Raw genomic sequence first — 23,382 nt, 5'->3', positions numbered from 1 at the left:
ACCCAGCCATCCCATTACTGGGTATCTATCCTAAGAACCTGATATCAGATATCTCAAGAGTCCGTTGCACCCCTATGTTCATCGCAGCATTATTTACAATAGCCAAGACGTGGAACCAGCCTACATGCCCAGAAACTGATGATTGGATAAAGAAGATGTGGTATATATACACAATGGAATACTACTCAGCCATAAAAAAAGACGAAATTGGCCCATTCACAACAATGTGGATGGACCTCGAGGGCATTATGTTAAGCGAAATAAGTCAGTCAGAGAAAGACGAACTCTATATGACTCCACTCATAGGTGGAAATTAGTATATTGAGAAGGAGATCTGATCGGTGGTTACCAGGGAAAAGGGGGGGTGGGGGGAGGGCACGGAGGGGGAAGTGGTGTACCCACAACATGACTAACAAAAATGTACAACTGAAATTTCACAAGCTTGTAATCCATCATAACATTAATAAAAAAAAAAAAAAAAAAAAGATGAGTGTCTTGGTCCAGGCATAGAACTTGGAGAAAAGGCTCATTGCCAGTCTGCTCGGTAGGAAGCTGAAGGTATAGCTGTCTTGGGATTGGGTAGGGAGTAGGCACAGAGTTCACCCTTCTGGGCTTTCCAGATCTTTTATGGTCCAGCCCTTTCCCATCCCACTCTACCCCACTATCCTGCTTGTTCCTCAACAGCCAACACTTACACCAAGCTAGTAGGCATTTCCTCATGTGCCCCCAAACACACGGAAGCTCATTCCCACCTCACTGATTTTGTTTACAATTGGATCCCTACTCTTTTGTTCCTTAGCCATACCACGCTCATCTCTCAAGCCCAGTTCTCATTCTACCTCCTCCAGAAAGCTCTCCTTAACTTCTACAGCACATGCTGACCTTTATCCTCTTGGATCTCCCCATTTCAGTGACTATTCATTAATTATCTCATTCATTAATTCATTCAATGCATTGGCAAGTCTTAACCCATTCTATATGAAAAATATTTCCCAAATCCATCCACTTTTCTTCATCTCTACTGCTTCCACCCTAGTCATCTCTTACTTGGATTATTAAATATTCTTATATCTGGTCTCCTTGCTCTCACTCTTCTCTCTCCGACCCTTCCATACTCTGCAGAGTATCAAGTGATCTTTTATGAAGGTAAATTAGCTCCTGTCACTCCCCTGCTTATGGTCTTCCAGTAGCTTCCCAAACTCCTCACCACAGCCCACAAGTCTCTGATAATCTGGCACTTGGGTGCCTTTCCAGCCTCTTATCATCCCATTATTCCTCTTGCTCATTCTGCTTCAGGCACCTCAACCCAAAAGGCCAAACCATTACCACTGCCTCAAGGCTTTTGTACTTGCTGGGCCTTATGCCCAGAATGGTCTCAGCTCCTCAGTGCCTACCTCTTTCTCATCACTCAGCATTCTGTTCAACTGTAACCTCTTCAGTGAAGATCTTTCCTGAACACCCCATCTAAAGTAGCTCCTACCCATCTCACGTCATACTTTGCCTCATTACACTATTTCCTTTATATTGTTAACATTTTTTGCACTTACTTGTTTCCTTTGTATTATCTGCTTCTTTCCACTAGAGAGGAACTGCCTCCAGAATAGAAACAATATGTCTTGTTCACTTCTGTATCCTCACAGTTTATAATAGTGCTTAACATGTATGAAACCCAAAAATATTGCTTAATAACTTATTATATGGGTATTAAATGTCTTCTACATATGAAGCCTTGAAAATCAGTAATTTCTACCACTTATTTGAGATACAAATGCCTATCCTTGAAAGAGGGTTTCTCAAAGGTGGTCCATGAAACTCTGGTGGTCTGTTAAGGAGTTTTCAAGTGGTTGATGGTTTTAGAGGAAAAACTGATGAAACAATTTTGTTCACATACACTTAACTAATTTAAAATGCAAGATGAATTAATATTTCCATAGAAATCCTATTACTTTCCTAATAATTGTTTCATGACATTCACTGCAAGGACTGTATTGGTCAATTTGTCATAGCTAATTTCAGTTGTCAATTATAGATTATTTTGGATAATGTGTTTCACATCAGGATAGTGTTAAAATTCTTAGTTGTAAAATCTACACTTTTGTTGTTACTCTTGCATTGCAGTAAATTTCTCATGACTCAAAAGTATTTCAAAGAGTAAAATTAATGATGAAGATAATATTATCAAGAGTATAATACACAATAATTCTGTAAGTGGAAATATTGAATACTGTTAACAGTATGAATATACACCATGAATCTGTGTGAGCTAGGGCAGAATAATTTATAAGAGTATTGAGTTAGCACAATAGCTGAAAAAGAGAAGTTCAAATAGGAAATACAGTGGTGAATGTTTGGAAATTGGACTTTACTGGGTTGTAATGATCCCCAAGGACATTGTTTCTTGTGACACTTTGTCCTATTGTGGCACAAAGCCATCAAATTTTGACACAATTTTCAAAAAAATATGGTTATCTCTCTGGTAAATCAAGTGATATTTTCCAGAGTAACTGTTAAGAAACTGGTTAATTTTGTCATGAAAGGTAGAGAAGAGATTGAAACTACAAAGATATTGTTTAAAGTTGTACTTCTTAGAGAAAAATCACATATAACTCATATTACTGTGAAGATGCTTGAATAACCAGCTTAAGCTAAGTTAATGATAAGTATTGGGCTTGGAGAGAAAGCAGAACAAGCTTTTGGCACAATTCTTTTATCAAAAGATCCTGCTTAAAGTAGGTAAAGAAGACAACTAGATGTGGAATCTGACTTATGGCTCAATCCAGTCCTCATTAAGCTGACTATAGACATCTTGGTGAAAAGTTGAAAACAATTTTATCCCTCTCACTGTTTTGGAGGATTTATTAATTTTAAAATGGTTATGTTTTGTTTACAATTTTTAAAATCAAAGCGGGTTTCCAGCTAAATGTGGTAGATTGAACATGTGTTTACTCTTTACTACCTTCCAAAAATTGTCAGAAAGTGGATTTTTCAAAAAGCGTAAGTAGATTTCTGCCTTAATCCATGATGGAGTAATAGGGACCACATTTACGCTGCTGCTGTGTGAACAACTAGAAACTGTACAAATGTATGAAACACCTATTTTCTGATATTGGACTAGAGGTAACACAGGATTGTGATTCCTGAAAGAAGAGAGACAAATGAGACAAGCTCTGTCATCACTTAGGTTTCCACCTGGAGGCATATTCCATATCATGAAGCAGGGTGAGGGACCCCAAGTAAGCATCATGGACTCACTGAGTTGAAGAGAGAGAGACTGGAGTTCAAGGAGGCTGAGGCAGCTTAAAGCTGTGAGGAAGAATTCTAATAAGAGGGAGTTATGCAGAACAAGAGCTCTAGAAATCTTGTCTTTTCTGAACATTGAGAAATAATGCTGAGAAACAGTGGTGAAAGTTTTTCTAAATTTCATGAAAATGCTAAGACAAAGATCCAAGAAGCTCAGTGAGCCTCAAGCAGGATAAACTTACACACACAAAAACTCACACCAACTCACATCATAATCAAGTTGCTGAAAACCAATGATAAAGAGAAAAATCTTAAAAGCAGCTGGAGGAAAAAAAGGCAGTATGTACAGAAAAACAAAGATAAGAATGACTGAAGACTTCTTGTCTAAAGCTGTGCAAGCTAGGAGGCAATGAAATGGCATCTTTAAAGTATCAAAAGAAAAAGGCATGACAATTTGGAAATAAGTAAAAATATCCTTCAAAAGTGAAGGCAAAATAAAGGCTTTTTCATACAAGCGAAAGTTGAAAGAATTTGTTGTCAATAGCCTTGCACTATGAGAAATGTTAAAAGAAGTTATTCAGGCACAGAGAGAATATCAAATGGAAATGTGGATCTACACAAAGGAATGAAGAGTGCCTGAAATTACATATATGTGAGTAAATATAAAAGACTTTCTTCTCCCTCATTTTAAAATTTATCTAAAATATAATTGACTATTTAAAGCAAAAATTATATGCATGGTGGGGTTTAGACCATACATAGAAGTGAAATATATGACAATAGTAGCACAAAGGATGGGAGGAGTGAAATGATAGTACACTTTTGTTATGAGGTTTTTACATTATATCTGAAGTGATATAACATTATTTGAATGTTCAATGTGATAGGTAAAATATGCATGTTTTAAGCACTAGAGCAACCACTTAAAACACACACAGACATGCACACAAAGAAGTATAGATGATAAACCAATATTGGAGATAAAATGGAATGCTAAAAATACTCAATTAATACAAAAGAAGGCAGGAAAAAAGGAAAAAAAGAACAATGAACAGATAGGACCAAATAAAAAACAAATACAAAGATGGTAGACTTAAGCCTACCATATTAGTAATTATATTAAATATAAAGGGTCTAAACACCCCAGTTATAAGGCAGAGATTGTCAGACTAACTGGATAAAAAAGCAAGACCCAAATATGCACTGTCTAGAGGAAACTCACTTTAAATATAAATACACAGGTAGATTAAAAGTAAAAGGAAGGAGAAGTTATAACCATGCAAACACCAATCATAAGGAAGCTAGAATGATTATATTAATATCAAAGTACACCTTAGAAAAAGGAATGTCACTTGGGATAAAGAGGGTAATTTAGTAGTAATTGAGTCAATCCATCAAGTGGACATAATAATTCTAAATGTGTGTCCACCAAATAACAGAGCTTCAAAATACATGCAACAAAAACTGATAGAGGGGCCAGCCCCATGGCTGAGTGGTTAAGTTTTCTTGCTCCACTTTGGCAGCCCAGGGTTCACTGGTTCGGATCCTGGGCATGGACCCAGCACTGCTCATCAAGCCATCCTGAGGTGGTGTCCCACATAGAAGAACTAGAAGGATGTACAACTAGGATACACAACTATGTACTGGGGCTTTGAGGAGCAAAAAAAAAAAAAAGAGGAAGATTGGCAACAGATGTTAGCTCAGGGCCAATCTTCCTCACCAAAAAAAGAAAAAAGAAAAGAAAAGAAAAAGATGGTGTAGACAAGGGGTGTTTGAAAGAAAAAAAACTGATAGAGAAATTAACAAACCCACAATTATTGTTAGAGATTTCAACATTCCTCTTTCAGTAACTGATAGAACAAACTGACAAAATCAGTAGGGATATGGAAGATATGACCAACACTATCAACCAGTGACCTAATTGACATTTATAGAACACTCTACCCAACAACAGCAGAATACACATTCCTTTCAAGTGCATATGAAACATTCACCAAATTAGGCCACATGAGCCATAAAACAAGTCTCAATAAATGTAAAACCATTGAAATCATACAGAGTATGCTTTCTAATAAGAATGGAATGAAATATTAGTAAAGATATTTGGGGAAAACAACACACCTCTAAATCATGTAAGGGTCAAGTTAGAAATCACGGAGGAAATTTTAAAATATTTTGAATGAAGATGAAGAAACTTTTCAGAATTCATGGGGTGCAGCTAAGGCAGTTCTTAGATGAAAATTTATAGTTTATCTTACAAAAGAGGAAATGTCTTAAACCAGTGATCTAGGTTTCCACCTTGAGAAGAGGAGCAATTTGAACTCAAAGGAAGTAGAAGGACAGAAATAATAAAGTCAGAAAACAAGAGAAAAATCAATGAAACAAAAAAATTAGTTTAATTGATAACATTTAAATAGAATGATCAAGAAAAAAGAAGACATAAATTATCAGCACCTGGGAAAAGAAAACATTACTGAAATCCTACATTAATTAAGGGGATAATAAAAGGATATTATGAATATATGCAAATACATTTGAAAACAGATGAAATGGAAAAATTGCTTGGAAGACACAATTTTCCAACACTATCTTAAGAAGAAGTATTCCTGAATATCTGTATATCAATGAAAGTAATTCAGTTGATACTAAGAAATTTTCCCTCAAAGGAAATTTCCAGGCCTAGATGGTGTCACTGGGGAATTCTATGAAATATTTAAGGAAGAAATAATACCAATCCTTCAGCCATGCAGAACTTTCAGAAAGTCAAATTGGATAGTATACTTTCCAACTCATTTTTATGAGGCCAATATTACTTTGATTTCAAAACCAGACAAAGACATTACAAGAAAAAAATTACAAACCAATACCCCTTATGAACGTAGGCAAAATCCTTAACAAACTACTAGCAAAATGAATATAGCAGTATACGAAAAGAAAAATGCATCATGATTCAGTCGGGCTTATCCCAGGAATGCAAGGTTAATTTAACCTTTAAATATCAACAAGTATAATTTAAAACAGCAGAAATGAAGAGAGAAAAACATCATCTCTATAGGCACATTAAAAGTCTTTGGCAAAATTCAACACCCATTTGTGATTTAAAAAGATAAAAATCTCCCAGTAAACTATAAATACTAGGGAACTTCTTCAACCTGATAAAGGGCCTCCATGAAACCCTGCAGCGGATATCATACTTAATGGTGAAAGACTGAATATTTTCCCTCTAAGCTCTAAGGATGTCTGCTTTCACCGCATAGATTTAATGTTGTTCTGAGGACCCAGCTAGGGCAGTAGGTAAGACATACAGATGGGCAAAGAAGTAAAATATTTATTTGCAGATGACATGATTGAGTATGTAGAAAATCCTAAGAATTCTATAGAAAAGCCACTAGAACTAATAAGTAGATTGACAAGTTCACAGGATACAAGGTCAATATATAAAAATTCTTTTTCTGTATACTGGCAGTGAATAATTGGAAATGAAACTTAAAAATACCACTTACGATAGCATAAAAAACACCCTAGATGAGGGAGGTTGGGGAGTGCGCAGGGGGTATATGGAAACTCTGTAGTTGGATTTTGCTGTGAGCCTAAAATTGCTCTAAAAAATAAAGTCTATTAGGGGCCGGCCCCATGGCCAAATGGTTAAGTTCACACACTCTGCTTTGGTGGCCCAGGGTTTCACTGGTTTGGATTCTGGGCGTGGACCTGGCACCGCTCTCAAGCCATGCTGAGACAGTGTCCCACATGCCACAACTAGAAGGACTCACAACTAAAAATATACAACTATGTATGGGGGCACTTTGGAGAGAAGAAGAAGAAAAAAGATTGTTAACAGATGTTAGCTCAGGTGCCAATCTTTAAATAAATAAAGTCTACTAAAAAAAGCCACATGAAATATTCAGGGACACACTTTACAAGATTTGTGTGAGACTTGTACACTAAAAACTTCAAAACATTGCTGAGATAAGTTAAAGGAGACCTAAATAAATGGAGAGATATGTCATGTTCATGGATTGAAAGATAATATTGTTGAGATATCAGTTTCTCCAAATTGACCTATAAATTCAATGCAATCACAGTCAAGCTGATTCTAAAATTTATAGGGTAATGCAAAGGACCTACGATGGGCAAAACAATTTTGAAAGGAACAAAGTTGGAAGGAAGTCTTATGCTACTTAATTTGAAGACTTCCTATAAAGTTACAGTTATCAAGACGTTCTGGTTTTGGCATAAGGGCAGCTATGGGGTCGACAGAGGGTGCAGGGATCCGGGCACGGACCTACACGTATTTAGTCAAGTGCTTTCAACAAAGGGGCTAAGGCATTTCAATGGGGAAAAGGACAGTCTTTGCAAGAAATGATGCTGGATCAACTGGATATCTATATGGAAACAAAGAACCTCAACCCTTACCACGCACCATATCATAAAAAGCAACTGCAAATAGATCCTGGACATAAACAAAAAAGCTAAAATTGTAAAGCTTCTGGAAGAAAACTTAGAAAAATTTCACAACTTTGGAGTAGGCAAGGATTTCTTCACTAGAACACAAAGGCCAAAACCTAAAAAAAAATTGATAAATTCAACTTCGTCAAAATTTAAAGGGCCCAGGTGAACCACCCCAAGAAAGACGTAAAAGTAATTCCAGGGATGCTGAAAAGAGCTCTCAAGATATGGCTTTGCAGCAGAACTGGATTGCACTAGAAAGGCTCTGGGAAAGGTGTGTTCAAGGGATTGCTAGACGTCTGAGGTGTTGGAATAGATGAAGAGGCGATTAACACCGTGGAGAGTTTGGTGATAGATTAGTGAAAGGTGCATAGAAACTAAGCAAACTAATAAGACAAGTATTAACTCTAGTTACTAGTTGTATAAGGAGGAAGGAGAATGGTAGCATACTGCAGGACTTGCCTGAAACAGTGTGACAGATGATAAGAATGTAAACACTAAATATTAATCTAACTAAAAACTGCTATCAAAAGGATGGAAGAGAAGAAGTGTGGTGTGGGGTGGTGTGTGGTGGTTTCTAGTAGTGATGACACTTAAATCCTCATCTTCTATAAGCACCTTAGTTAAATATATGGACTGGGAGTGGCAGGGAAGGGCATGCAGAGGGTGGCTGCTTTTCATAAGTCTTGTAGAAGTTTTGAATTGTTGAACTATGTGCATACGAACATAATTTGAAGCATGGGACTGCCACTTACTAGCTGTGTGACTTTGGGTAAGTCATTTAACCTCTCTGTGCCTCAGTTACATCACTGGTTGAAAATTGGTGTAATAATTGTACTTACCTCAGATGGTTGTTGTTAGGGTGAACTAATTTAATCTATGTAAAATACTTGGAATAGTGCCTGGTACAAAGTAAGTGCTAAGTGTTACTGTCATAATTATGTACATGCATTACTTTAAAAAATATTAAGATGAAAATAAAAATTGTGCAAAGTCTTAAAAAAAGTTTTTACCTAATATTAGTGGTCCCTATGTCTTCATGTCCCATTAAATAAGTAACCCTGTAAGGAACATATTTTATTATTCTCCATTTTCAAATAAAAAAGCTGAGGCTCAGAGAAGTTTACCATGTGCCCAAGATCGACCAGCTAGTTATTGCCCCAAATGTTAGGATTTCAACTGGGCCAGTCTGGCCACAAATCCCAGCCTTTTCCCATTTTGCCTCTGTGCTCACGGTTTACTGAATGTTTCATAGTCCCAGCTAGACCATAAGCTCCCGTGGGCGAGCAGGGTGCAGTCCTTCACGCCTTGTAGGGAAACTGCATGGGGCACCATGGAAGGCTCTCAGAGTGGCTCCAGATGGGAAGGCCTGGCCCACGGTAAGTGCTCAATAAAGATTTGTTGACTGAATGAGTGTGCACAGTTCTGAAACCCTGGGCAGATATTAGGACACTCCCTAGGAATGCAGGCTGTGTGGTGAGGAGCGGACAGCTTCTGGGGAGAGTCTGAACGCTCCTGCTGCCTGAACTCCACGCTGCCTAGACTCTGAAAACTCAGGCTGCCTGTGAGGCCTGCCCACCCATCCTCCCCCGAGCCCAGCCCTTCTCCCAGGGCCTGGAGCTGAACACGATGACGACTGAGTGTGACTGCATTTATCCAGCCAGTAAATTCCATGTACTCCTAAAAAGTAAATTAATCCAGGAACCTTCACAGACCCTCATATTAATGCTAACTTTATTCCTCCCACCCCCCCAAATGGCCCAGAACCCTACTTCTGTAGATATCTTTAATTCTCTCGCCAACTGAACAAGCTGGCTTTCTTGATGTGTGTGTGTGTGTCACTTTCCACGAAACACTCCAGGCTTTAATCACGGAGAGAACAAAGTTGTGATAGGTGTTTGCAGGTTTTATTGAATTGCACCTTACAGAATGGGTTAGAAAGGTCTTCAGTAATAGCTTCCTCTCCCACTTAGTAAATATTCCTTCTCTGTCCTGGAGACTTTGCCTGAGAAACTCCTAATGCGACTGAGTTGTTTTCCCAAACTCTGAAAAGCCAGGGGCTGCTCGGTGACCCTGTGGTCTCTCAACCTCTAACCAAGTCTGGAGGCTCCAAGCAAAAAACTTCTGGGCCTTAAAACCAAGTTGTACGCTGACTCAAATCAGAACCCGTCCCCAAGTTCAGCTCTCCCTGTGGCAGTGACCCTTGTTCTGCAGCGGAAGCGGGGGCGGAGGCGGAGGAATCTCGGTTTAGCTCACCCAGACAGGTCGGCTGCGCGAGGCCCAGGTGGGTTTTGATGGAGAGTCCTGTTTTGAGCTCCCTCTCTCTCCAAAGCTGATTGGGCTTTTTGTTGCCATAGACTAGGCGTTTGAGACCTGGTTTCTAGCAATTGCTCTGCCACAAGTGGCAGACCTCGCATCAGGTGAACCTCTCGGGGTCTTAGTTTGTGTTTTAAAGTGAGGGATTTAGACTAGCTCAGGAATTTTCAAACTCGTTTTCCCTACCAGCAAGACTCTTTGTACAAGGAAGATTTGAACGCCCAACATGCAAAAGAGGGAGAACCGCTCTGCCTGCCTTCGAAGGTGGATTCTCTCTACCTCCATGTGGCCGTAGTGAATGTGGCTCTAAAATTCTGTTTTAATTTTTTCCCCCAAAGATGGATAATATGTTAATAAGACAATGGGAGAACAATAAAGAGGCAAGGATGTAGGAGGGAGCAAGTTAACAGATCATAGGTTATGCTTTTATCAAAAATGAAGATAAAAGGTATTATAGAAGATATAAGTAAATTGTTTCTCTGGAAAGTCTTACAAATTATGACATGAAATTCTATTAAGTTGTATGTATGCCAACTTCAAAAGAATAACATTATAATACCTTAAGTGGACACTATCTTGGTTGTAGGGCTCTAGTAGGTAAGGAGTCAAGTGGGCATCCAGGGGCCTGGCTTTTCTGCTCATCTGAGTAGGAGAAGCTTTCACTGCTGCAACACTTCATTTTGTTGCTACCTTATTTCTATCACAGGCCCTGTGTGCTTGGTTGGGTCAAAGGTCACCCAGAAAATAACCAGCTTCCACTTTCTTTAATTATGCAAACTAGAGCTAGGTGACTGAGATCTTGCCTTTGGTCTGCAAGACATAGGGAGTTTTGCAAGCCCTAGGGGAGTGCAGAATTTCCTGAAGATGTTGCAAGGTGGCTGGCTTTCTTCTGAAGTCATGCAATATTCTCCTTTGCTTTGGTTATGACTGCAAAGGTGCTAGGAAGCAAACTGAGAACTAACACCTTGGAGCGGGCTTTTCTCCACAGGCCCCGAGGGGAGGCCCGCTCACTCAGAGGGACGGGATGGTACCACTGCTTCTATTCAAAGGCATTCTGATCCAGTTCCACCTCCCAGTTCCTTCATCGATAATCAGTTTTCCAAAACTGGTATTTTTAGCTGAGGGAAGGACATGCAAAGGCTTGAAAATTCAGAGAGCAGAGAGCTGGATGGCTAAGATTTTACAAAAGTTCCTATTTTGCAAGTTTGATTTGGAAAAGGACACATGAATTCCCAAAGAAAATGAGCTTTATTGAGGACAAATCTTCTGAGGATATTTCATCAGCGAGCACAGAAGGCGCGCGTCTGCAGTCCCTGCACCCGAGCTGTCAGCCTCCAGGCTGTGCTGCGATGAGAAGAGGGCCTGGACAGCAGAGGCCTCAGGAGCCAGGCCCAACCTCACTCCGGCCTCTCTAGGCACATTCGGATCAAAGTCGCCCCTGCTCCCCACCACACCCTCAGCTCAGCAGAGGTGGGCTTCTAGACATCCTTACTCTTCTTTTTCTACCAGGGCTTATAATGTGAGGCTATTACAGACTTTCAAACTTCAGAATGATATCATTTTCCATGGGTCTAGGGAAATCTTTAGAGGATTGATCCTGTTCCCTAATAAGTAGGCAAATCATCTGGCTTTTGGACATGACTACACACAGAAGGTGCTAAATAATACCTTACAGAAACTCCACTAAGTACGTGAAGCTTGGCGGGGTTTTTAAGTGAGAATCTCATGGAAATGGAATTATTCAAACAGCAAGATTTTTTAAAAAGTCATCATTCTCTGAATAGGAACAGCATATAAACTAGGTCCTGAAGTATTTAAATAGAAAGTGAAACTGAATCACAGTTTACTTTTTATAGTAAAAGCTATTTAGAATTCAAGTCTTCTTCCCTGAAAGAGCAACAGGGTTTTCGTAAAACCTTTCTTCCTGTTCTTTGAAATTCGCAGTTCACAAGAAAACCTGGGGTTATGCTTTATTGAAGAAGACGCTCTACTTCAATAATGAAGAATGCCACACGGGGGTCAGGCAGCGGTGTTCTGGAGAGCGAGGCTCTGAGTCAGCAGAGCACATGACTGAACCACAGGTTGGGCCGGCTAGCCGAGGCCCAGGGAAGCCGCGGCGCCAAGCTTGTGTGGGCTGAGAGCTTAGCAAACGGCAATATCAGTGTTTAGAGGGATCTCACACCACCTTTGAGAGTTAGCTTGGGTGATGAGCTGGAGCTCAGTGTGTGTCAAGAGCCTAGAGAAAGTACAGGAAAAGTTAGGGAAAGAATGGATATGTAGGGGAAAAAAGGAAAGGGTCTTCCTCAGGAAAATTGATTTCATAGGTTTTTCATTTGTCAGGTGGTTTAGTCACTGCTTGAAAATACATTACTGCCCCAGTAGCGTTCTAGTCCTTTTAACCTGCACAAACCCTACTGACCCCACCTTCTTAACCATGTTTGCCACTTATCTCAGTGTTCTCCAACTTCAGGCTTCTGTGTCTTAAAAAGAACACCCCCTGGGTCTTACCTGTCTCTGGCCTTTCCTCTTGAGGCTGCCCCTGCCTGGGCCACACCTTCCCCTTCCTGCCCCTGACTTTCTATCTCCCCTTCATAACTCCCTGTCCATCCCTCCATGAATCATAAATGTCCCCTCCCATCTCTGACGGCCACAGTGTAGCCTGTGCCTTTTAGGTGGTGTGACCATATAATTTAATGTCCAAATCAGAATACTTTTGGAAGTAAAAGAGGATGCTTGTAATTAATAATGATGCTGAGAGAATGGGTATAAACTGAGCACTGTCCCAGGCAAACCGGGATGGATGCTCTCTTCAGGGCACTTACCCAAGTTGCGCCTCCCTCACATAGGCAGGCTGAAGGTCGAAGGCAGTGACTGTCTTGTCTTTGCATCCCTTCTCCTGCCCAGCTAGTGCTTTCTTAAAAAAAATAGCGTTTTTATTTTTAAATAATTTTAGATTCACAGAAAGTTGCAAAGATAGTACCGAGTTCCTGTGTACCCCTCACCCAATTTGCCCAGTCATTTACATTGTACATTTCCATGGTACATTTGCTAAAACTAAAACGGCATTGGCTTATTACAATTAACTAAACTCCGGACTTTATTTGGGTTTCACCAGTTTTTGTATTAATGTCCTCTTTCTGTTCTGATGCGGACCAGGACACCACACTGCATTTAGTTTACATGTCTCCCCAGTCTGTGAGCATTTTTCAGTCTTTTCTTGTTTTTATGACCTTGACAGTCTTGATGGGTACTGGCCAAGTTTCCTGTAGAAATGCCCCTAAATTGGATTTGTCTGTTTTCTCATGATTAGACTAAGATTATGGTTTTGGGGAAGAATACCACAGAGGTGAAGTGCCCTTATCCTCAATGTCAGGCATGATCTGCACATGGCATCACTGGGGATGTGAACCGTCATCACTTGGTGAAGGCAGTGTTTGTTCTCTCCCTACTCTCTTCTTTGGGAGCAAGTCACTGTGTTTAACCCCCTCTCAAAGGTGGACTAAGCTCCACCTCCTATGTAGAAGGGATAGTATCTACAGATAGCATTATTCATTTCTTTCTTTCAGAGCTGATATTTACTTTTTGACAAGCTTACTTCCATCCTCTGTTGAAGAGCCTGTGGAAGAATAGCTTAAGACAACCAGTGGCTGTTGCTATCCATTCAGTGGCCTGAGCAGTGGGAGCTGCCAGTCTTCAGTGGCAGGCTCAGCACTTGTTTTCAGCAGTAAGCACGCACTTACTTTCTCGTACTGCAAGATGCTCCAGGTTCAGCCTGTATCTTCCCTGCCCCAGCTTCAGAACTAGCCATTTTCCCAAGGAGACTTCGCTTCTTTTACTGGAAAATGACATTTGAAACCAAGATCTAGCACAGTTCTTTGAGCTGAACCGAATTCTGCTCCGGTCCTCCCAAGCAAACAAACCCGGCAGGAGTGTGTGGGAGGCAGGTGCAGCACCCAAAAAAGCTGCTGGTCCTGCAGTTAGCTGATGGCAGAAGTGGTAGTGATCCATTTGGCTTCCTGATGTTTCTAGTGAGCTAGGGCCCTAGACCTGCAGGATGTGGGAAATAACTCAAGAGGTGTCTCTGGGCAGAGAGAGGGGAGCACAGGATACATCAGCTTCTTCCCCTCTAACCCAGACAGTTGGCACTAGCAGGTCAGACGGAGGGGCCCTGTCATCATCTATGAATTTTTAAATTTATTATTTTTATTGAGATGTAACTGACATATATTAGTTTTAGTTGTGCAACGATTCGATATTTGTATATATTGCAAAACGATAGCTATAAAAAGTCTAGTTAACATGCAACACCGTGCAGAGGTGCAATTTTTTTTTCATGTAATGAGAACTTTTAAGATGTATTCTCTTAGCAACTTTCAAATACGCAATACAGTATTATCAAGTACAGTCACCATGCTGTACTTTACATTCTCATGACTTTACTATATAACTGGAAGTTCGTACCTTTTGTTTGCCTTCACCCATTTTGCCCACCCCTCACTCTGCACCTCTGGCAACCACCAATTTGTTCTGTGTGTCTATGAACTTGGTTTTAAAAAGCTTTTTTTAGATTCCACATATAACTGAGATCATATAGTATTTTTCTTATTTCCCTTACCATAATGCCCTCAAGGTCCATCCATATTGTCACAAACAGCAGGACTTCCTTTTTTATGGCTGAGTAATATTCGTGTGTGTGTGCATGTATAATAATGTAAATTATAAATTTATAAGTATATATAAGTTCACAAATTATAAAACTATAAATAATGCTGCAGCGAACATGGGGGTGCATATATCTTTTCAAGTTGGTGTTTTCATTTCTTTCACATAAATACCCAGATGTGGAATTGGTGGGTCATATGGTAGTTCTATTTTTAATTTTTTGAAGAACCTCCATAGCTTTCCGTAGTGGCTGCACCAATTTACATTCCTGCCAACAGTGCACGAGGGGTCCCTTTTCTCCACATCCTTGCCAACACATTTCTTGTCTTTTCGATGACAGCCATTCTAACAGGTGTGAGGTGATATCTCATTGTGGTTTTGATTTGTATTTACCTGATGATTAGTGATGCTGAGCATCTTTTTGCGTACCTGTTGGCCATTTGTATGTCTTTGAAAAAATGTCCATTCAGATCCTCTGCCCATTGGTTTGTTTGCTACCATTTAATGAGCTCTTTACATATTTTGAAGATTAACCACTTATCAGATATATGATTTGCAAATATTTTCTCCCATTCCACAGGTTGCCTTTTCATTTTGTTAATGGCTTCCTTTGTTGTGCAGAAGCTTTTTAGTTTGATGCAGTCTCACTTTATTTTTGCTTTTGTTGCCTTTGCTGTTGGTGTCAAATCCAAAAAACCATCATCAAGACTGACGTCCAGGAAGTTACTGCCTATGTCTTCTTCTAGGAGTTTTATGGTTTCAGGTCTGACATTAAAGTCTTTAATCCATTTTGAACTAATTTTTGTGTATGGTGTAAGAGAATGGTTGTTTTCCCAACACCAGTTATTGAAGAGACTGTCCTTTCCCCATTATATATTCTTGGCTCCTTCGCTGTAAATTAATTGACCACATATGTATGGGTTTATTTCTGGGCTCTCTATTCTGTTCCATGGATCTGTTTTTATTTTTTTACTTTTTATTTTTTTTGAGGAAGATTAGCCCTGAGCTAACATCTGCTGCCACTCCTACTCTTTTTGCTGAGGAAGACTGGCCCTGAGCTAACATCCATGCCCATCTTCCTCTACTTTATATGTGGGATGCCTACCACAGCATGGCTTGCCAAACGGTGCCATGTCCGCACCCAGGGTCCGACCCGGCGAACCCTGGGCCACTGAAGCAGAACATGTGAACCTAACTGCTGCACCACCAGGCCGGCCCCTCTATCTTTTTATGCTTGTCTTACTGTTTGATTACCATAGCTTTGTACAACAGTTTGAAATCAAAGAGCCTGATACCTACAGCTTTGTTCTTCTTTCTCAAGATTGCTTTGACTATTTGGGGTCTTTGGTGGTCCATACAAATTTTAGGGTTGTTTGTTCTATTTCTGTGATAAATGCCATTGGAATTTTGATAGGGATTGCACTGAATCTGTAGATTGCTTTGGGTAGTATGGACATCATGTATAATTTTTTTAAGTGCACAAACCAATTATTTTCAAAAGTTTACAAAGTCATGCAAAAATCACAATTTAGTTTTAGAACATTTTCATCACCCTAAAGAGATCTCTTGTGCCTACTTGCAGACAATCCCTGTTCCTACCCCAGGCTTATGCAGCCACCAATCTAGCATCACTTTAGAGATTTTCCTTTTCTGACATTTCACATAAATGGAATCACACTATATATGGCTTACTGCATTGGACTTATTTCACTTAGCATGTTTCTGAGGTTCAACCATGTTGTAGCATGTGTCAGTACTCTTTGTATGAATTTTTTCTTTTTCCATTTACCAGGTGACGGCCATTTGGATAGTTTCCACTTTTTGACTAACATGAATGCTGCTGCTATGATCATTTGCCTACAAGTCTTTGTGAACACGTTTTCATTTCTCTTGGGATGGAACACTGAGTAGAATTGCTGGGTCATGTTTAACTTTTTAAGAAACTGCAGACCTTTTTTCTAAAGTCGCCAGATCATTTTACATTTCCACCAGTAATGTATTAGGGCTGGATTTTCTCCATATCCTCATCAACACTGTTTGCTTTTTATTATAGTCACCCTAGTGGGTGTGAAGTGGTACCTAATTTTGGTTTTAACTTGCGTTTCTCTAATGACTAGTGATGGTGAGCATCTTTTCATATGCTAGGCAATTTGTGTATCTTCTTTGCTGAAATATCTATTCAAATTTTTGCCCATTTTAGAGTTGAGTTGTCTTATTTTGAATTCTTTTTGGGGGCCGGCCCTGTGGCCGAGTGAAGTTTGTGCCATCTGTTTCGGCGGCCCAGGGTTTCGCTAGTTCGGATCCTGGGCGCAGACCTAGCACTGCTCATCAGGCCATGCTGAGGTGGCATCCCACACAGCACAACTAGAAGGACCTGCAACTAAAATATACAACTACGTACTGGGGGGTGCTTTGGGGAGAAGAAGAAGAAGAAGAAAAAGAAAAAAAAGATGGGCAACATGTTAGCTCAGGTGCCAATCAAAAAAACCAAAAAAAAAAAAAAAGAATTCTTTATATGTTCTGGATATAAGTTCTTTATCAAATACGATTTGAAAATATTTTCTCCCAGTCTGTGGTTTGTCAATTTATTTTCTTAATGATGTTTTTTTGAAACACAGACATTTTAAATTTTGATGAAGTCCAACTTATTAATATTTTCCTTTATGAACTGAGATTTTAGCATCTTATCTAAGAACTCTTTTCCTAAACCAACATCATGTAGGTTTTCTCCTAAAAGTTTTATAGTTTCAGCTCTTACATTTAGGTCTCTGATCCATTTTGAATTTATCTTTGCATATGGTAGGAGGTAAGGGCCTAAACTCATCTCTTTTGTGACTGATATCCAAATGTCCCAGCACCACTTGTTCAAAAGACCGTCCTTCTTCAATGAATTTCCTTGGCACCTCAGTCAAAAATCAATTGACCATAAATATGAGGGTTTACTTCTGGACTTCCAAGTCTGTTCTACTGATCTTTATCCCTATTTTCATGAGTACCACACCGTCCTTATTACTATAGCTTTGTAGTAAGTTTTGAAATCAGGAAGTGTTCTTCATTTTCAGAATTGTTTTGGCTATTCTGGATTTTTGGCACTTCCCTTGAAATTTTAGGATCATCTTGCCAATTTTTCAAAAAAACTTGCTAGGATTTTGATAGGGATTGCATTGATCAATTTGGGAAGGACTGCCATTTAACAATACTGAATCTTCTAATTCATGAACATGGAATGTCTCTATATTTATTTATACCTTCTTTATTTTCAGTGAATGTTTTATAGTTTTCATTGTAAAAGTCTTGTACTTCTTTTCTTAAATTTATTCTCAAGTATTTAATTCTTTTGTGATGCTACTGTGGATGGAATTGTTTTGTTAATTTCATGTTTGGGTTTTTCACTGCTAGTATAAGAAAACACAATTGACTTTTGCATACTGTTGAACGTGTAGGTTTCCTGCCCATTGACCGCCCTACTCCACCAGGCTGCTTTCTGGCTCCTTGCCATGGCTGCAATGTTAGCAGCTGTCATTTCCTCCATGTCCAAGAGTATACATCTGATTTTATATTGTTTCTTGGTCCTTCAGTAAAACTCCCCAAATTGTCTGAGGCTCCCCTTCACTGTTCTGGAGGCCCTGCTAGCTTGCATGCTTGATATGTATTTCGGAAAAATAGTGTAAATTCTAGTGATTGTCCCTCTTGATAACAAACTGCAGATTCCACTTCTAAAAATTTTTTATTTCTTTGAGTCCAGAAAGCTCTGGGATACTCCTGTTTTGGACTTGTGAGGTTCACCACATCGTTCAGGACCATTTTATAGCACAGTCAGCTTCTTTAAAAGAATAATGACTAGACTTTGAAAGGGCTTCACCTTAGATGGCATTTATTGACCTAACTCTTTACTGTTCTTTAGAATCTAGAGTTTAGACTGTGAGGCCAATATCAGAATTTTCTCAACTTTTTTTTGTCAACTGATAAGATAGTTGGAATCATTCAGGAAAAAATAAGAGGTCATTATATTTTCTTGAATATTCATTCGAGTTTCAACTTAAGACTTCGTTTCATTTTCAAATAAATAAAAATACTATGTCTTATAGCTAGGGATGCAAGAACTTGGTTGTCCTTGTTGGAATAAATGGTTCTCCTCTATCTGGGGAAGTCACTCTGTACAGTTAGGAATGGGGAGGCAGGGAGTTGAAATCTAAGAGGTACAGGTCTTTCTTGGAACAAAGCTAGTTATCAGTCACCACCAGACCATCATTGTGGCTAGAATTCCAGAAATGGTGAATAGAAGTTCATATTCTGTCTTCATGGATTATACCTGTGAAGCAAAAAAGGACAGTTTGAATAAAACACCTAAAATATTTTACCAGTTTGTGTTTTCTTCCCAATATACATTCCAGTTTCCTTCATTATGTAGCAATAGTGGTCTGGGTGGAAATAGACTCAGCTTCATATTCAGCTCAAAGGGTAGGCCTTGATGGGTCTGGGTCAATAAGACAGTCCTCTTCTCTCTCCCCCATCCCTTGCCAGAATGATTGGGTTAGCTCACTGCATTCATGGCCACATGGATTGGTTCAGGGGTGTCCTCAATGAGTGGGTAGTTCAACACTCTCACCAGGACAGTGTGGTAAGGAACTACTGGACAATTTTGCCCCCTGTAGTAGACAGATTCTCAGATGGCCCTCCATGATCCCTGCCTCCTGGTATTCACACCTTTATGCAACCCTGGGCTGATCTGGTGATTAGTTTCTAACTAGTCCTGGAATACAGCAAATGTGATGGGATGTCACTTCTGAGATTAGTTACAAAAAGGCTGTGGCTCCCATACTGGGTATCCTCTCTCACTTGCTCACTCTGAGGGAAGTCACATGCCAAGTTGTGAGGTGCACTATGGAGCAGCCCACAAAACAAAGAAATGGGAGAAGTCTCTAGACAATAGCCAGTGAGAAACTGAGGCCTTGAGTCCAACTCAGGGAGAAACTAAATCCTGCCAACAACCACATGAGTGAGCTTGAAAGGGGACCTCCCAGTGGTCCTTCAGATGACATCAAAGTCCTGGCAGAGCTTTAACTGCAACTTCAAGAGAGACTCTGAGCCAAAGGCCCTAAGCTAAACAGGGTCCAGATTCCTGACTCACAGAAACCATGAGATAAAAAAGTGTTTGTTGTTTTAAGCCACTAAATTTTGGAGTAATTTAAGTAGCAGAAGATAATTAATATATCACCATAAGAAAAGCTAGTTTGAGCTGGATTTTTTTTCTGTTATCTGCAACTGAAAGCATATTTACATATACTAGCTAGCAGTAATTTAATCTTAAAAAGGTTAAAAGGTTAAAATCTTTACACTCAAATGAATTTATGGTTTACAAAACTCATGCAGAGGAAAAAAATCCATCCACCTACACACAACCATCTCCATTTCTCATATGGAAAATTATTTAATAAAGCCTCATTCACTCAGAATCTCATAATACTGACAAAAAGTCTAGTCAAAGGTTTTCCTTGGATTACTGACACAAATAATGTAAATAAACAATGATCAAAGGGGAGCTGTTAAATCCACTTAAATATCTATTGTTGAAAGTCCTTAAAAGAACTTTAACACCATCTGTTTGCATACAAGTTTAAAATATGCTAATTAAAAAGAATTCTTGGGGCTGGCCCCATGGCACAGCAGTTAAGTTTGACTGGGGTTTGCCGGTTCGGATCCTGGGAGCAGGCCTACGTACTGCTTGTCAAGCCATGCTGTGGCAGGCGTCGTCCACATAGAGTAGAGGAAGATGGGCACGGATGTTAGCTCAGGGCCAGTCTTCCTCAGCAAAAAAGAGGAGGATTGACAGCAGATGTTAGCTCAGGGCTAATTTTCCTCAAAAAAAAAAAAAGGATTCTTATTCAGTACCTATTCATTAAAGCAGGTCTGGAAGGACCTCTGGTTAGGCATTCTGTTCTCAGTCTATCTGGAAAAGGAATTTTTTAACCTATCCAGTTAGGGTGTCATGACCTCAGTAGTGTGATTACTTCAATCCTCTGTACCCGAAGCTCGATAAAACAAAACTCCAACCTCAATATATTCTTAGAAGAGCCCCTGCCTTGATGCTTACAAAGGTGAACCTGAGCTGAGCTCACTCCCTGAGTGAAAGCCTTTGTTTTCCAGGGTCCTCGGGGGGAGCAGGGTCGTTTGTAAAGGTGGCTCAGTCTAAGTGGGAGCAGTTACAGTGCTGACTCCTTATATTCTGTTTCCAGCAGGCTGAATAGAGGGATGCTGTTGTTCCTTGCCTGCCACAATACCTGTCTCAAATATCCCTCTCATATATTTAAAGAGTTGCTTGAAGGTTTTTTCCTTTTTTTTTTTTTTTAACAAAAATTCAAGTAAAATATAAAATGATACACATCAAGTGTGCTTCTGGGAAGGAGACAGGATTGGAGGCACAGGTGAGGGGGGAATTTTCCTTTCTAAAAAATTTTATATGCAATTCTGTATTTAATTTTAATTTTTACAACAACCTTGTATTGCTTTCATAATTTTAAAAAAATAATTGAAAGTTAAAAAAAGAAAATTCCTGAGAGCATCTCATTTATAGTTTAGGATGAATGTCTTCAATTCTAACATTAAATCAATACCTATCTGAGCACCTGAGAGTGTGCAAAGTGAGAATTAAGGGGAGGAAGAGATGCAGAGTTGCAATCAAGGCAGGATGAGGGAGGGGACCTTCTGATGCGCAGTTTTGAAAGAGGCAAGACCTCAGGATAGTAGGAGCAGGGTCAGGACTTAACAAAACCAGAATTGTAAATTCACCTGCTTATCTGCACGTGGGAGGACTAAGATATTGGCGGGTTGGGGCTGATCTCCTTGAAGAGGGGAGTACGATGAGGACATTCTCAATGGACTGCTGCTCGTTTGGTTGAAGTAAATTGCTACTTCCTGGGGAGAAACTAATCAGATGGGAAATGCGGGCTGGTCTAGGTTTGAGTACAAAGTGATGGTGGGGAGTTTCCTGGATTGCGAGAAATAGAACTAAGTGTGGTAGCCTATACAGGAGGAAGAAGCAGGATGGGGCACAAAGTAATGAGAGCGGACAGGAAGTGACTGGAGCAGCTGAGAACTAAAGGTTATCAGGTTCTTCCTGAGCAAACTGAGGACATCTCGGGATCTGTACTTGGTTTTAAAAATTTCCAATACAAAAAAAGAATCCAAACAGGCAACAAATGAAAAGCAAATCAAAGTAAAACACAATCCAACTCACCACTTTGGTTAACAGCTTGTTCTAAATATGACAGTTAAACTTTCAAGGTCTTCATTCTTTAAATGTAATTCTTCAAGCAGGGTCGCTATAAACTGTGTAAACACCACATTTTCCTGAAAGTGCTTCTGAATGCCCAGAATTGGAGTCAGTCTGAAATAACCAAAAATATTAAATACCCATCCGTGAAATGGGAAGGTCTAAGGGGCTCTCGTCTTGCGTGGCAGAGGGGATTTTGTGAGGATGATGAAGTCTCTCTGACGTAACAAAATTCCCAGAGAGACAAGGCTTAACTAATAAAGGCAAAAAAGAAATCTCAAAAAAAGATTGAAAGATCAAACACATTGTTATGGAAAGAGGTCTAACAGCCTGAATCTATAACATGTTCTTCATCCTGCCAGCAAAAACTACCAAAATTCTGCTCAGAAAAGAAAATCAATGAAGTCTTTCCACTTGGGGAAAGGAGGTTGTGGAGAGAAACTTAGAGCTCAGAATTGCTTTAAAACATAATTTATTTTGAATATTTGGATTATAGCACCTCAAAAAAAAGACAATAAATAATAAACAAGATTACCTTTTAGATGAAATTTCAACATTTTTATTTTAAAAAACACTATATAGATGAATTACAACTTATAAGGCACTTAATATGAACGTCATAAGGAACACTGCTTTTTTCTCTAACCACTTCCAGTAAATACCCTTAAAGACTGATTACATGTAACACCATCTGAAAAGTAATTTTCATTGAAATCTGATTGTAAGCATGATTTTTAAAAAGTGAATATCTAAAGATTAAACACCAGATTTAATAATAAAAAGATTTATTAGTTTTCATAAATATATCTATTTTTTACCTCCAGCTTCACAGAACCTTTGCAAGTTACATTCCTGAAAAGCTTTTGGGAGAAATTTTTTTTTCCCCCAAATAGTCTTACGCTTCCCACAAAGCTCTTCCAGATGCTTATTTAACCTTGGTCATTGCCACTGGGCACATCAAATATAAATAACTCTCCGATTTCAATCAATAAACCTCAAGAAATCAGAGCACAGCAATTTCGCAGTAGTGAGTATGGAATGGGAAATGCTATTTTCTGAGACACAGATTTCTTCCCCGCTTAGCCATCTCATATAGAAAGTAGAAGTAAAAGGAAAAATTTGTCAGAATTGTCCAAAGATGGCCAGGACTTGAAGGAGGTGGTAAATTCTCTATATCCCTGAAAGCATCTTAGCAACAACTGGACACCAGATGACTCCAATAGTCCAGCAAAATCCACAGAGTTCTACACGGGCAAACCACTGTAGTGTATTCCCTCCCCATCTCCCCTGTATTCTTTCCACTTAGGGAATGGAGCACTAGGTTCACACACTTTATGAGCTTTTTCTGCAGGCGTTCCCCAAAGGCATTCATACTGGGAAATAGGACTACCCAAGTCTTCCATGCCAAGCCCAAGCTGGGCACTTGGGTGAACTCTGGCAGTTGG

The 23,382-nt window shown here is 39.5% G+C and overlaps 1 protein-coding gene across 7 annotated transcripts in view; it reads right to left on the bottom strand.

Annotated features, from left to right (window-relative positions):
* Positions 1–18,510: 18,510 nt before the first annotated feature.
* The window catches only part of RPAP2 (RNA polymerase II associated protein 2), a 72,052-nt gene continuing 67,180 nt past the window's right edge, over positions 18,511–23,382 (bottom strand). For 6 of the 7 annotated variants that reach the window (XR_011494850.1, XR_011494849.1, XM_044749499.2 and 3 more), the window contains 2 exons: positions 21,902–22,051; positions 18,511–18,976 (listed from right to left, as the gene is read on the bottom strand). Coding sequence is in view for 5 of the 7 variants with exons in the window: in XM_044749499.2 (XP_044605434.1) it covers positions 21,910–22,051 (142 nt within the window). In the remaining 2 variants the exon portion in view is untranslated. The remainder of the gene's footprint in view (positions 18,977–21,901; positions 22,052–23,382) is intronic. The other variant, XM_044749497.2, reaches the window with a different exon arrangement.

The sequence above is a fragment of the Equus asinus genome, chromosome 16 (assembly GCF_041296235.1).
Source record: "Equus asinus isolate D_3611 breed Donkey chromosome 16, EquAss-T2T_v2, whole genome shotgun sequence".
NCBI lineage: Eukaryota > Metazoa > Chordata > Mammalia > Perissodactyla > Equidae > Equus > Equus asinus.
Note: the sequence above shows the minus strand (reverse complement) of the source record. Positions and strands in the feature narration are given on the sequence as shown.